The sequence below is a fragment of the Panthera uncia genome, assembly GCF_023721935.1.
Source record: "Panthera uncia isolate 11264 chromosome B2 unlocalized genomic scaffold, Puncia_PCG_1.0 HiC_scaffold_24, whole genome shotgun sequence".
NCBI lineage: Eukaryota > Metazoa > Chordata > Mammalia > Carnivora > Felidae > Panthera > Panthera uncia.
In genome coordinates, this window is record NW_026057580.1 from 33,507,371 (window position 1) to 33,523,498 (window position 16,128).

At 34.5% G+C, this 16,128-nt stretch overlaps 1 protein-coding gene across 1 annotated transcript in view; it reads right to left on the minus strand.

The window, feature by feature from the left end:
• The window catches only part of COL9A1 (collagen type IX alpha 1 chain), an 87,496-nt gene that overhangs the window by 45,426 nt on the left and 25,942 nt on the right, over positions 1-16,128 (minus strand). The window contains exons 11-18 of the mRNA XM_049653878.1: positions 11,680-11,733; positions 11,383-11,418; positions 9,036-9,059; positions 8,103-8,156; positions 6,763-6,816; positions 6,076-6,108; positions 5,298-5,354; positions 3,817-3,870 (exon numbers count right to left, since the gene is read on the minus strand). Coding sequence (XP_049509835.1) covers positions 3,817-3,870; positions 5,298-5,354; positions 6,076-6,108; positions 6,763-6,816; positions 8,103-8,156; positions 9,036-9,059; positions 11,383-11,418; positions 11,680-11,733 — 366 coding nt within the window. The remainder of the gene's footprint in view (positions 1-3,816; positions 3,871-5,297; positions 5,355-6,075; positions 6,109-6,762; positions 6,817-8,102; positions 8,157-9,035; positions 9,060-11,382; positions 11,419-11,679; positions 11,734-16,128) is intronic.

Sequence of the window (16,128 nt, forward strand, 5' to 3'; positions counted from 1 at the left end):
TATTGTGTGTGGGGGGGTGTATTTTTAGGAAAATATGATCATGCTATGCAAACTTTTCCATAAACTACAACATTATTTAATTGTGATTTTCTTTTTTTTTAATTTATTTATTTTGAGAGAGAGAGCAGTGGAGGGGCAGAGAGAAAGGGAGAGAGAGAAAATCTGAAACAGGCTCCGTGCTGTCAGCACAAAGCCCAATGTGAGGCTCGAACTCACGAACTGTGAGATCGTGACCTGAGCCGAAATCAAGAGTCAGACACTTAACTGACTAAGCCATCCAGGCACCCCAAATTGTGATTTTCATTTTAAACTTTTCTTATTATAATTTTTCTGCCATATACAATTTTTTAAAGTATTTAAATCACTCTTTCTTTTCATGGCTTCTACCTTTGATGTCACCCATTGAAAAGCTTTCTCCACCCCAAAAATACATAAATATTCATCTGTATTTTTCCTCTAGTTGTTTCATAGTTTAATTTCTTACATAGAAATCTTTAATTGGTTTAATGTAAAATATAAGATAGAAATCTATCATTTTCTTTTTTCCTGGTAATTGACCACTTTCTCTAATATCATTTATTGAAGGATACCTCCACACAGATATCTCTCCCCACAGGCTGGAAAATTCTTCCTTAACATACTAAATTGTTAAATACACTTGTTTTTGGATTTCCCATTCTGCTTTTCTGATCTGTTGTATGATGTTGCCAATACCACAACATTTTAATTATTGAAATTTCATAATACATTTTAATCTCAGACAGAATTCCTTTACCTTTATTTTTCATCGATACTCTTTTTCAGTTTTTCCTACATGCTTACTCTTTCAGATGAACTTTAGAATTATTCAGAAGATCTTCACAAAAATACTACCTGCTTTGTATTAGGGCTGTATTAAATTAAGAAATTAATATGGAAAGAATTAGAATCTTTACAATATTGAGCCTTTCTATCTTAGAACTGAGTGTATCTATTTAATCAAATCTTTTTCTTTCAATCAATAAAGTTTTGTTCTTTTCTTCATGTTAGTCTTGAATATTTAAGTTTGTTCTAAGGTATCGTGACCATTTGGTAGCAATTGCCAATGGAATCTTCTTCCATTTTGTTTTCTAACTAATTATTGTTTTGACTTTTTGATACTAACCTTATAGCCTCTGATATACTTTAAAATGTTAGTATATTCTGAAGAGAAATTCAACTGCTGTTTCTTATAGAAAGATTACTTTATTGACTCTGAGAAAAAATTTACTTTTCCCTCTGACAAAGGTTTTATTTTTTACAATAAGTATACTGCCCTACATTTCCTGTGGTAATGGATATCTCAAATTGTAAAATTAATCATAAGAAAAATTTTCCATTTTTAATATTATGTACATAATATTAGATAAAAATCAATTTCTGTTGTTTCTTTATTACATGTTTCAGTTCACCCATGTTCTTGCTCTACAGACCATACCTTAAAGAGATTTTCACACACACATATACACACAGAAATATAGCAAATTGAATAGCAATATTAATATAGAAACTTTGGACATATAATACAAAGAACTAAGTTATGCCTAGATCATTTATACTTGATTTTTGAAAGAATTATGAGGGTATTACATAGTGGTTTTAGTCTCATAGTTATATTCAGATTATATTCCATAAGAATATATAATTGATGGCGAGGAGAGGCCGTCCCAATGGGAAAGCCAGTGAATTAGCTATTGGAGTGGGTAATCAACACATGCATACAATTAAATGCTACTTATATTTCCCTACCTATCAAAACAACAGTGACTCATATGTGCACAGTAAGTTTCCATTAGCAAGGTTTGGGATATTTTCCCACAGATTCCTGATAAACCTTGGACTAATACAGTTGATTTAAATATTTCACCAGCAGATGAATAGCACACAACTAATCAATAACCCTGACATTAAGTGACAAATTTAGGAACAGCAATTTATTATCATTTTACAGAAAGATTTTTGACTATTCATTTCTATATTTATCAACAAATTTAAAAATCTTTATTAACTAATTTGTAAATTCAAGGCAGAGTTGTGAATCCACTTTAAGTTTACAGTTCAGTGCATCTATTACCCTTTCAAGGTTCATTCTTTAATGAGCTATTGTCATCCTATCTTTATATGTAAGTTTTTAAAGACACCCACTGAGAGATGTAAGTGACAAAACAAGTGAAATAAATTAAAGGAGTTTTCAACACCTACCAATAAAATTTTGGCCAGTTATCTCACACACCAAAACAGTTTTCAGGTTCCCCATTGAAAACCAAGCCATTTTTGAGAGTCTGGATAACTGACTTGTATAGGTATCAAAACTATTGGTTTCTGGGGAAGAGGAGGAAAATACTCTGACTGACAGCTCCATCCTCAAAGCCCATGGGACAGGGTTGTAAAAATTCCACAAAGAAAAGGGGCCACCAAAAGAAGGAAGAAGGTATGGATGGCATCAAAAATAACAGAAGTCTACTATATCTGCTTTACTACATGTATTGTTACCTCATGAAAACCTTTTGGTGCACTGTAATATTCTTACACGCCTTTTCTTTGGTGGTTAGATAATATTCTATTATATGGACATGCCATACTTAATTTAGCCAGTCTCCGTGGTTGGACATATTTTTTTTCCTTTCTATGCCCCTGGCACTTAGAATAAGCCCTGCCACACAGCAGGAACTTAATAAATAATTGTTGGATTTTTTAGTTGTGAATTTTAAGATTTAATGGAGGAATGAGCATGCAGAAAAATTTCTGAAGTACTCAGTTTTTTTCTTGCTCCAATTTGACATTAACCCAGCTGTTACATTCCAGATAAATAAAATGCCTTAATTACTCAGTGCCTAAGCAATAAAAGACTTTAAAAATAAATGACCAAACTGTAATAAGGAACAGAAAATGGGCTTACTTATCCTGATTATCTGAGGTTGCTCAACAGACTGATTTTAGCTAAAGAGTTCAAGGATATTAATGCCTGATGATATTAATAAATTGCCTCTCCAGCTCCTCCAAAGAAAAAGACTAATTTTCTGCCTCCACCCCATTAAGGTGTAGAAGGACATAGTCTACAAAGTCTAGAAAACCCACATGAATAAGAACAGTTTGACTTTGTAAAACATTACACAATTAACAGGGACAAAACTTTTATTAAGCAGAAAGTCAAATTCTTAGACACTTAAAGACAATTGACATTAGTGGATTAAAAAAAAGCAAGTAAGTCACCTTACTTTAATTTTCTATGTTGGTTTTTCTGCAGGGCATGCCAGCCCCAATGTAGGCTGTGCTGTGGATGCCATGTTTCTGTCCAGACAATAACAGAAGTCCTATCACTAACTCCCATATTACTCAACATCTAAATTCTATTGAAATGAAGTCAGAAACAAATTATTTCAGAACTTAAGATGAGAAGCCATCAGCTATCAACTTCCTGTTTGCTCGTGTCAGCAACACTCATCATAAAATTTTACACATGTCATAAAATTTTGTTTACTGGAGTGGGAAAACTAGCTGAATAATGTTTGACTATCAAAAGCATCAAGGAAAAAAGCTGAGTGTGATTGATTTCAAAAGAAAAGCAAGGGGTAGCAACACAGGAAAGAATGAAATGTATGGTGAGTTACTGTTTTTTACAGTTGAACAACATTAGAATATTATACTTAGAATATTAATGCATCTACTGAAAGCTTGTCAATCATCATTTGAAAAGGAAGGATAAAATATGCTTTATTATTCCCTATAATTTCTTGTAATAAAAGTAATCACTTCCTCCTAATCACAATTTACCCACTATATATTCATTTTCCTTACCTTGTGACCTTGTCTTCCAGGTTCACCAATTTCTCCTTTAGCCCCTTTATGACCCTAAAAATGCATAATTAACTAATTAATTAATTAATTTAAAAATAACTGTATTGGGTTTGTTACGGAAACTGGTCAGAAGGCTCATAAAGTGATCTTGCTTCCCTAAATCTGTGTCAGTTTCTGCTACACAGAAAAAGGTTACGTCACAAGGAAAATGACTACCTTAAATGACCTTAATACTGCCATGTGTATTACATGACTGTTGTAGATGATAAATATAAGTTTTAGTTAATAAAAAAACACTGTTCTAGAATAGCAAAAGCTTTATTCTCTGGTTCAGCAACATGATGTATTGCTGGCCATTCCCTAGATCCCTCTATCCTAAACATCCTTTCATAGTTGGAGTAAGAGCATTAAGTCTTCTCCAACATCAGTAACCTTTTTCCCAAAGATGACCCAGCTCAGCTGGCTATCTCCTGCTCTCTCGATGCTGCTCTGAAAACCCTTCTGCCTCCTCTGTACCTTCATGGAGGTGGAAGGGATCTCCCCAGATGCACAACCTCCACCTCTTCTTGTACACAATTTTAGATGCAAAGGGAAAGCTATAAAGGGCAGTCAGTGAAAGCTGCAGAGCATGAGAAGAAAATCTCCTATCTCTTCCTGTCTGGCCACCTGTTCTAAGCATATGTGTGCTTTTGGTGGTAACATGAGGCAAATGGGAAATGAACATTCCAAAATTAAGTACATCAGAGCTTTCACTCTCAAAGCCACTCTCATTCCAAGAGTGTAGGTCTTCGTGAAAAATAAGACACCAATCCAGGACCAAATCTTTTGCAGTTGTGGGAACCCATTAAAACTAACCTTAGAGAAAAGGATGACTGGAAAAGCAGTGCCCTGGGGCCTTTCAGATCATAGCACAACTCCATTGGTCTGGAATTTTCAAAATAATTTCAGACTCATAGACTAGAGAAAATCCCACCTAACCCCAACATTTAATATTTTTTTTTATTTTTATGGTAAATTTTGAAGTAACTATGATATAAAGTGAGAGAAAACATCTTTGGGAAGTCTTTTTTCTTGCCTATTATGCACAGTATTCCCTATATTTTCTTAACCAAAATAGTTTCAAATACATTATGTGTGCAATTACCCCCAATCTTCCTCAATAGGAAGCAAACTTCTCTACATTCATTTGGTGTTATAGAGTCTCTCAAGCCAATACATTGTATGGGTATTTACTCCCCGAACAACAAAAGCACTGTGTGATGAAACACCCATGTCTCCATAGGAGTACCTGCCAGGGGCACCAGCCACAGTTCCTAGGACTGAAGAAGGACCATAGACTAAGCCGCAGAACAAGCGAACACAGACTTGCCTAATCCATCAGAATGTGGTCTTTCACCAGGAAGGCCAGTGCTTACAGGAAAGGCTCTAGTTTTTCTATGGATAATACTCTTGAATATAAAATACTGAAATTGTTCTCTTACCCTCATGCCTGGTAAGCCTGGATATCCTGAGCGACCTGGTGGACAGGAATTGGGACACTGCCAAAGGGAGAGAGAGATAGATAAGGAGAGCATAAATTAGAGCCTCCCTTTATGACAAAATGGTATTTTTTTAGGGATTCTAGCTACAGAATCCCAATATAATTAAATTCATTAAATAACTCTGACTACCCCTTTTTTCAATATTTCATTTTTAAAATCAGAAATATTCCTAGCTCACAGAAAAGTACAGAGTATTCACCATCCAGATTTAATAAATGTTAATAGTTTGCCATATTTATTTCAGATTTAATTTAATAAAGAAATAAAATGTTTCCAGACAATCTAGTGTACCACAACCTGATCCTTTTCCCCTTCCCCTCTATTAGAATAGCTGTAACTTGAGGTCCACATACCCTTGTCAAATTGGCTAACATTGCACTTAGTACAGTTTACCAACATCATCTGAATATCACTCTGTAAGTAAAACAAGTCTCAAAGGAACTGTTTGGCTTCTATCTTCTAAGATTGAGGGGTACTCTGTTGAAAGCCATAAAGTAAAGAGATTATGGAAAAACAAAATCATTTCTATAATGAAAACCAGTTACAATGTGAGTGTATACAAACTACCAGTCCACTAGTTCTATGGATTGTTCCACCATCCAAGTAAAGTAAAACAGAAATACAACATATTCCAGCAAGGTAATTTTAAGGAGAGTTGACCTGAAGATTACATGGTCTTTGACTTAATCTGTATTTCATTCAAAGGTAAACATCTTACCAATGGATCTCCATCATGAAAACCAATTGTTCCCTAAAGTAAAGAAAATACTAAAGTTAAGAATATAGTTAAATATGTAATTCAAACCTACTAATAATTGAAAGTTCATTGAACAAAAATACAATAAATATATTTGTTCAATAAAATATAAGGAACAAAGAGCTGCATATAATATGCTAATATTCTAAAAATGTTGACTTGTAGGGCATGTTCATTTTGGAGACCCCTAAATTTCAGTATATTATTTCTTTCAGGGGACTGAAGGGATATAAAATGAAAGAATAGAAAATATGGGGTACTCCAAATATAAATTTAAAATATGAATTATCTCCTACTTAAACTCCTGTTTTTTAAATTGCTTACTGTATAAATCCTTTGTAAAAACTAGTTCATTTGAAAATGTTCCTTTTATACATCCAAGTTTTGAGCATTTGAGAAATCACAAAAGTCAAAGGACTTCAAATATATGAGTAAGCCATTCCCTGAGAAAACCTCCTTTTAAACTATTGTTATTCCTCTACTTTTCTGTCCTAAGAAGACCCATGTTCTGAATGGGGGAAAAAAACTGGTAGCCATTTTGGAATTTTAGGATGATGACTCGATTAACAAGTTCTTCCATTTTTGGTTCTTGGGTTTATTTAATTCCAACTCTCAGACACAAGAAAATTCAAGCTGCAAATAACTTACACTGGGTCCTGGGGGGCCAGGGGGGCCAGGTGGTCCTCTTTTCCCAGGGTCACCCTAAGTTATTGAAAATTGTGACACAGTGGTTATACACATGTCAAAACACAGTGCATAAAACTGGTAAGGCATGAGAGAATATTACTAGAAACCCCTACAGAGCTCAGTCTTGCATAGACCTGCCACTAAAATCGATGGGTGGCCCATAATCCAATTAGCTCCACAAAACTAGAAGAATAAAGGAGCTACAGTCTCACCAAAGTAGTAAAACAAGGCAGAAGGAAGTTTGGGGTGAAAAGCAAAGCCAATTCTTTTCTATAGCATGATCGCTTTATTCTGGAAACAAACTGGAAACACCACCTATTTTTCTAGTTGATTTATAGAGGAACTGAAACAGCCAGTACTTCTAGTACCATCCAGATAATGGTGGCAAAAGAAGGTTTGCAGCCAGCCTGAAGCTATGGAATGGCAGGTTAATCTCTGCAATGCCAGACTCTCCCTGGTACTGTTCACCCACAACCTATGACTTGGCCTATCACCATACTGTCTTGCAAATGGCACAGGAGATCCAAGATGGCTAAATACAAATAAGCCATTCAAATGAAAATGGTTTCAATTCGCCCTAACGTCCACAGTTTACTCCTTGTGTATGTTTTCCTTCTGAATATTCTACCATAAGAAGTCAAAAGCATCTTACAATTATTTTAACTTTATAACCATTTCATATTCATTTGTTCAGTAAATAATTTTATCAAATAGCAAGACATATGGAGAAGCAAGAAAAAATATATAATACATGGCTCCTACTCTCAATGCGTTTACAATTATCTATCCTCCACATAATGTCACTACTTCAACATTTTTGAAATATTGGATAGTAACATCAAGAATTTATTACCAACAATTTCTTCTATAAAGTTCAGCTCTTTATTGCCTAATGTTAAGTTCTGTTGGTTCAATTATAATTTAATGATCCTAACAGAAATATACTTGGCAATAATTTTCAGCTATTCACTTTATGCAGAGAGCCTAATACAAAAGACACTGGACCTTAATTCTGGCTGAGAGTCTATAAAATGGAGGTGACATCTCCTGATTTGATCACTAATTCTGGAAGTTGGGAAGAAAAGTTTAGCTGACAGCCTTGGAAAAAAAATTAAAATCACTCTACAAAAATGAGGTAGCATTATTATCCATGGTTCCCATCAATATTATGAACTGGAATGAAATTCATCTACCATTTTTTGGATTTGCAGGGGAAAATATACAGTTAGGGAAATTTGCCTTCTGAGTAACATCTTCTATTAAGTCAGTAAATGTCTATCAAAATGCAGTGTGGTACTCACAACTGGTCCAACACGGCCAAGCTCTCCAGGGAGTCCTGCTGCCCCAGGAGGACCCTGTATGTATATACACAATGGAATATTTTTCAGCCATAAAAAAGAGTAAGATCTTGTCACTTGCAACAATACAGATGGACCTAGTAAGTAGTATTATGCTAGGTAAAATAACTCAGACATAGAAAAACAAATACCATATGATTTCACTTATATGTAGAATCTAAAAAACAAAACAAAGAAACAAACAACAACAACAAAACAAACTCTTAAATACAGAGAACAACTAGTGGTTGCCAAAGGGAAGGTGGATGTGGGGCAGGAGGGAGGTGATGAAATAGATCAAGGGGATTAAGAAGTATAAACTTCCAGTTATAAATAAATAAGTCACAGATGAAAAGTACGGCATAGAGAACATAGTCAATAAGTCAATAAGATGGTAATAACATTGTTTGGTGACAGATGATGAGCACACTTACTGTGGTGAGCTCTGAGTTGTCTACAGAATTGTTGAATCATTACATTGTACAACTGAAACTAATATAACACTGTATGTTAATTATACTTCAATTTTTTTAAAAAAGGTAATTCTAAATAAATAAAGGGATGTGGTGACTTATGGATGTTTTTTACAACCTACCATAAATGATATCAAATATGATAAACAACTGATTTAGAATTATATATCTGTGCTAGCTTTGGTTTCCAATAACATAATAGCTCATTTGACTAAATTTTAATTAAAAAGGAACAGAAATTTCTAAAATCAATAAAATTTTTTGTTTAGCAGGATAGAAGTGCTGTCACAGTAGTCACCGAAGATCATGTATGTAGGACACTATAAATACCACTGGGTACTGTCAGTTGGAGAGTAAGCTTGGGAGCTGAGAAATTGGCCATTGTTATAGACTGTGTAGAAACACACCCAGAGATGATACTTACAGGGGGCCCAGGAATACCACGGCCCTAAAATATTAAAATAAAAATTAATTTAAACTTAGTATAAATACAGACAGACATTAATTCAGTTCAAAAACAAAGTATAAACTTTGTCACTAAATAACATGATGCTCATTCTAAAGTAACGACTGGATAAAGAAAAGCAAACATGGCTCTACTCCTACGGAAGAAGTTTGTTTCAGCACCTCAAATATTCTTTTGATGTCTAAGCTAACCAATAATATTTTTTCCAAACGTTCTTGTAAGAAATCAAAGTAAAGTAGTCATCCACGCTTGCCCTCAGGAGAATTTAGCATCACTCACAAAGAAGCACATCAGTTTAAATCTAAGTTTAAAGATTTTTTTTCATCATGTTTTATAAGAAATCTACCTTAAAAGCAATACAGTGTGGTGCTTTATAATTTATAATGTGATGTTTGGAAATTCCCGAACATTCAGCACAGAAAGGGGGGGGGGCAGGTGGAGGCGGGAGAAAAGGACCAGAAACCACGTTCTTTTGACAGGTGGACTATGTTTCTAGACAAATCCAGTAGATAGTGAGAATAAAATGGTGTCACTCTTGAAATGACTTATGACAGGATCCTAATTTGATATCCTGAATCTGATCTTAGAGCTAGTTATTTCGTCTCCCTCTCCTTTGTACTTTATTTATCTTTAGCAACACTGAACTGCATATAATCAAGGACTGACCCCACATCTTATTCATCCTCCCAGCCTCATTTCCTACCACAGGGACTAGTATATGCTAAACCCTAACTGTATGCTTGTTGAACTTCATAAAACTGAACATCAGCTGTCTAGAATCCCTTTTTCTCTATCTTTGCTTTCCAGGTTCAATATTCCCCAATTGGGAATCCTTATTACTCCTTTCTCTCCTACATTGGCTGGAATAACTTCTATTCACAGCTATCTCTAATACTATATTCATGTTAGCTTTTCATTCTAGACTTCCTTTTCTAAAACATCCCTATATGAACCATTTAGTAGAATCAATGTACACCCTATGATAATGATATTATTATTTCTAATTATTTAGGCAGCCAAAACAAGCAAGAATTTCACATGAGCAGTATGTTTTAATAATAAGTGGGGCTTTTCCAAGGCATTTCAAGGCATTTGAAGAATTACTCCTATTTGAACATTTTAATATGTAAATCAATTTGGGAAATGTGTCATGCTTGAAAATACCAAAGTAATCAATAAATTATTTCATTATCATAGATCTAGATGTTTGACAAATTTCAAATGTCACTAATTTTTTTTTTAAGGCATCTCTATAAGATGTTGAGCTCTGAGTAAAAAAATACGGGAGAAAGGCCAGCAAAGCTATTCACTTCTGAAAGTAGGTTTATAATGGAAAAGTTGACAGACAGTGAAATATGGCCATGAAAACAGTGCAAATAGAAAACAAAGAGGAGAGATACAGATTAATGATAAGAACAAAAGAGGAATAAAGAGTAAAATGGAAAGGAAAAGCAGCCTAAGAACCAAACCCTCTAACAGATAAAGAAATAACACAAATTGTGAGATTGGGCAATGCGGGAAAAGACTAGCCAGAGGATTAGGCTGGTAATTATATCTGATGGTTGACGTTTCATTAGAGATACAACCAGTTGTGAAGAAAGTGGTGTGATATTATGGTCTAAATACTGCATATTTAGATTTGCCGTTATTATGCAAGAAATGTTTTCTATCAAGGGAAGTAAAGGGGGAGTTGTCTATTGGGAAAAACTACCTGCAAATAGACACATGTATTTATAGTGTGCGTTCAAATTTCTCTAAAATTTTTCTACTCATAGAATGCTTACCATAGCAGAAAAGTCATGAATTCCTTTGTGATGCATATTATGTCAAAAACTGCATTTAAAAATTTTACAATGACATACTACGTGGCAATGAGAAAGAATGAAATATGGCCCTTTGTAGCAACATGGATGGAACTGGAGAGTGTGATGCTAAGTGAAATAAGCCATACAGAGAAAGACAGATACCATATGTTTTCACTCTTATGTGTATCCTGAGAAACTTAACAGAAACCCATGGGGGAGGGAAAGGAAAAAAAAAGAAAAAGAAGAAAAAAAAGAGGTTAGAGTGGGAGAGAGAGCCAAAGCATAAGAGACTCTTAAAAACTGAGAACAAACTGAGGGTTGATGGGGGGTGGGAGGGAGGGGAGGGGAGGTGATGGGCATTGAAGAGGGCATCTTTTGGGATGAGCACTGGGTGTTGTATGGAAACTAATTTGACAATAAATTTCATATAATAAAAAAAAATTTCACAATGACAGAAAAAGGTAGGAGGTTTTCAATTCTGTCACTTTATAATTACTTACAGGAAATCCACGAGATCCCGGAACACCAGGTTCTCCCTAAAAATAAAAATAACTTCATTGTACTTAGCCCCTTGTAGCATGAATATGTAAATATGTAATTTACATGAATTTTGAAATCATTAAAATACCCCATCTTGGTGTTTTTTCATTTAACTTAAATCAACTAAAACATGATTTTAGTTGAACAAGTGTATTTCCACTGTTTCATAACTAATCTTTCAGTTGATTTGCAAACACTACAATAAAATTATACTTCAGCATCTAATACCAGCAATTAATAACAGGTGGCTAACTTACTTTTTGTCCTCTTGGTCCCACAGAGCCAGGGGATCCATCAGGTCCTGTTAACCCCTAACAAAGCAAGATGATGTTAGAACTATTATAGCATCCTTAGGCAAATCCCTAAGTGCATAATTGCATTTTGTTTATTAATTATGTACAGAATGGTAACTTTTGTATGATGCAAATATTTACAAAGAAATACCTTCCCATACTCTTATTCAAAGGTAATGTTTAACATTAAATCTGACTGTTAATTTCTGTTGATAAATTTTATCATGCTCCTAGCTTCCTTCTAATTGCATTGTTTCTCACTGAGTCCAATAATTTAGTATTTTTTGTCTCCACTTTGGAAAAATGCAATATAACAATTATAGCGTTCTAATAGCTAAGTCTAATGGGACAACAGATCTTGGCTCTGTCAGTTACCCATGCTTATGTACTTCCTTCACTTCATTTATAAAATAAAAATATTATATGTCTCTATAACTCTCTAATGGTGTCTTGAGAGTTAATAAAATGTTTCTTCAATAGGAATTAAACATAATCTCATTATTGCCTTATAGCTATCTAAAGTCCTCTAGCCATCTTCCAGCAATGACAGTTGCTTATTGAAGAACATTAACCTTTAAAATAAAATGTTTGAGAGCATGCTTGTTTCTACATTATTTTCCTTAGTAATAATAGGTATAATTAAGTATATATTTTCATGTGTGTCACTTGGTATATAGAATTTAAGCCAATTACAGTAAAACATGTTTTATATCGGTCATATTTAATACTAAAGCAGTTACTAAAGCATATCCTCTAAACATTCTCATTTTCCCTACCAGTACTTTTCTTACCATCACCCTCAATATAAAATACATTATAAAGTATAATAATACTACATGTATACATGAATTTCCATATTTAGTGAGGATGCATCTTTTAAATTTTTTCTTTACTCTTTGACACTTTTAGATGTCACTTATAATGTGATCTTGAAATATACCTCGCCAAAGATAAATATGTGTGTGTGTGTGTATATATATATATATATGTATGGATGGAGATATGGAGATATACATATATACACATATGTGCATGCATACATAAACATCTTACAAAACTATTACCAAGATTTTGAAAAAGGTTCAAACGGTATTAATCAAGGGAGGAGTTCCTTGCAAATATGAAAGCCCAACGTAAAAACGGATCACCAAAATCCATATTTAATCCCTCATAGTTTATATAAATATCACTAAAATGTTTTCATTTCATAAATATCACTAAAATGCTTGAAAACTAGTTCATTGGCCACCATTTTTACATTTCTGTACATTAATCCATTTTCCTCATAACTCCAAAGAGTGAATCAATGGAAGTAAAAAAAAAGTTGAAAATGCTAATTACAGGAAGTTTACCAAAGAACATTATTAAACACACATAAAACAATTTTTCACCAACTTTGACTTTCAATCACCTTAGTCTAAATACAACACTGTAATTTGGGAACAAGCCCCAGCATCTTAGTTGCTGAGCACCTGTAGTAATGGAATGTTGGCTATTGTATTTCAGCAAACCAACCATACAGACAGGAGCGCTCTCTGGAGTCGCATATGACACACAGACTTTACATACCTCAGAGCATATCTGACTAACAGAACCTCTAACTACCACTTCCTGTGAATGCCCTCCAAAATCAACCCTGGTCAATTCCCACACATGCAACCAACTAACAATCTTCAATCTGTGACTGGAATAACTGACAAGATTGGTGGACAATAGCTATTATATATGGTAGAATTTCAACTGCATAAAAATAAAGCAGAACCAAGTAAATTATTGAACAACATGAAGGCTGCTTCCAGGTTACCACTTATGTAAAGTATCTTCCATATGACATGATAAAATATGTCTATCACTAGGAAGGTCTCTGAATTAAATTGAAAATACGTTTTGGTGTCAGATGCTACAGTGAACTCTGTTATGAAACAGCTATGTAGAAAAGCATAAGCTCCATAAGGACAAGGACTATATATCCATTATAATAATCCTGGAACATTTCCCCTGGCATCTAACACATACTCGATACATGAGTACTTAATGTTTAATTTAGATTAGCATCTTAGGTGGAAGGATATTACACTTATCCCTCTATATCATCTTTATTTTGGGTTCAAACCCCAACTTTGCCACTTATTAACTGTACAACCATGACAAGTTGCTCAACTGTATAGTACCTCAGTTTCCTGATCTGCAAAATAGGCATAATATTAATATCTATCTGATATGATAATTTTGAAAATAAAATTATATAAGCAAAATGCCTAAAATAGTACCTGGCGGGGTGTGCCCTGAATAAATATTAGCTGTTTATTATCATCATTATTATATGCTCAGCACTGCTATAGATGTTGTAAAGAGATGTTGTAAAGAGTTTACATGAAGTATAAGACACGTTCCCTGCCCTCTGGGAGCTTAAAACCTGATTCACAAAGGGTTCTGCAAACAAATGAACACACAAAATTCTAGATATTATCCTAGAATAACCTGGGCTCTGTATTTCACGGCTTCCTCACATTTCTGTGATCAAACTGATCTTTGATGTCAGACTATTTCCACTTACACTGACCTTTCAGAATAATTCCTTAATAACTCACTATTCTAATCATATAACATCTGCCAGGGATAGTAGTTGAATACAACTAGAGGATGTTCTAACCTCTTTCCTATAAAAAGTGACATAGGGGCGCCTGGGTGGCTCAGTCGGTTAAGCATCCGACTTCGGCTCAGGTCATGATCTCGCAGTTCGTGGGCTCAAGCCCCGCATCAGGCTCTGTGCTGACAGCTCAGAGCCTGGAGCCTGTTTCATATTCTGTGTCTCCCTCTCTCTCTCTGACCCACCCCTGTTCATGCTCTGTCTCTCTGTCTCAAAAATCAATAAACGTTAAAAAAAATTTTTTTAAGTGACATAGTTTAACCATAATTCCTGTATTTAATTCTAATTATTCTTCTGCCTATCTTAGATGCTATAAGAATGAATAAAACACTATTTTACAAAGCTCACTGAGCATGTCACAGCAAATAGAGCCTGTAAGAATATCTCTATTGATTATTGATAATAACACAGTTGTCCTTTAGGTGCAAGGTTATAACCAAGGTTATATATATATATATATTTCTACCAGTGGCAGAAAGAATTGCTTTCGTTGCTTTCATATGAATGTTTATGAAGATAAAGTTCTATATGGGACGATGCTGAAGCTGACTGTGTTCGGAACTTTCATGCTACTGCTTGGCAGAGAACACCAGCCTTCAACAGTCATTTCCTTCCAGCATTCTAACTACTCAGCTTGTGAGACTCGAGGCATAATTCTACAAGCATATTTGCCATGAGTCTTTTACATTTTCTGTCAAAAAATCCACTTCACTTAGGATAATTACCCTTTAAATCACGTTCCTTCTATATTCTTCCAAACATCATCTCATTAACCATTTGTTAACGTTACCAAAAAGAACAGCTTTGCAATGAGCCAAAGAGCAGAAGACAAGGAGGTTGGAGGTTTAAGGTCCCACCAATACACTCAGGTTCACCCGACAAGAAAAGATCACTGAAGCTCTCCTAATTACTTAGCTCCCCTATGTTCAGGGATAAACAAACATCAATCTGATCCAGCTACTGATATTTCATTATTCTCAATGTGTCGTCTCAAGGTAAAAGACTTGTTTAACATGTCAAAGGAGCCAAAGAATAGCATAAGCCAGAATCTTATAACTCCCTTATGGCTCCATTTCAAAATCTGTTAGAACCGTACCAATGTCTACAAATAATTATAAAATATTAATTATAAATCATTTTTCTTGGCTGGTAATTCAGATACTAAAAATTCACTATCACTCTTTTTCTCTCAGTTTTCTGATTATTCATCCATTTAAGATCTTCATTTTGTATCCGCATGAGGCAAAACTATCTGGAGAGAGAAGGTTAAAAATGAAGAAATCTAGTTTCTTTCACTATCTTAACCACTGTATAAATCTGGGTCCCTGAGGAAACTAGTTGTCCTCAAAATTATTCAGTGTTCTTATCTGTGAAAAATAATATTAGCCGAACTTGCCTTCTAGGTTATCGTAAGGTTAAAGGGAATAATGTCTGTGACTGTACTTGAGGGAAAAAGTTCTACACAGATACAATTAGTGTAGTTAACTTTTTGCTTAGTATAGTTAACTTTTGTTCTAGGAAAGGCCTACAATGCTGGCACACACGTGAGTTTCTTACTACGATACTGCCGCTATAGACGAAGATAAAACTCCTTGTCATTGTTAACTACATGGTACTTCCAGAGATTTTGAAGCACTTTCACTTGTTTACCCCAAAATTTCTGTTGAAGAGAAGGAATTACTTTACAAAGCAAAAGCAGGCATTGTCTTTATGACCTCATGGTAAAAGGTAAGGAAGAATTTGTAGCAGGCCGAGCATGCTAC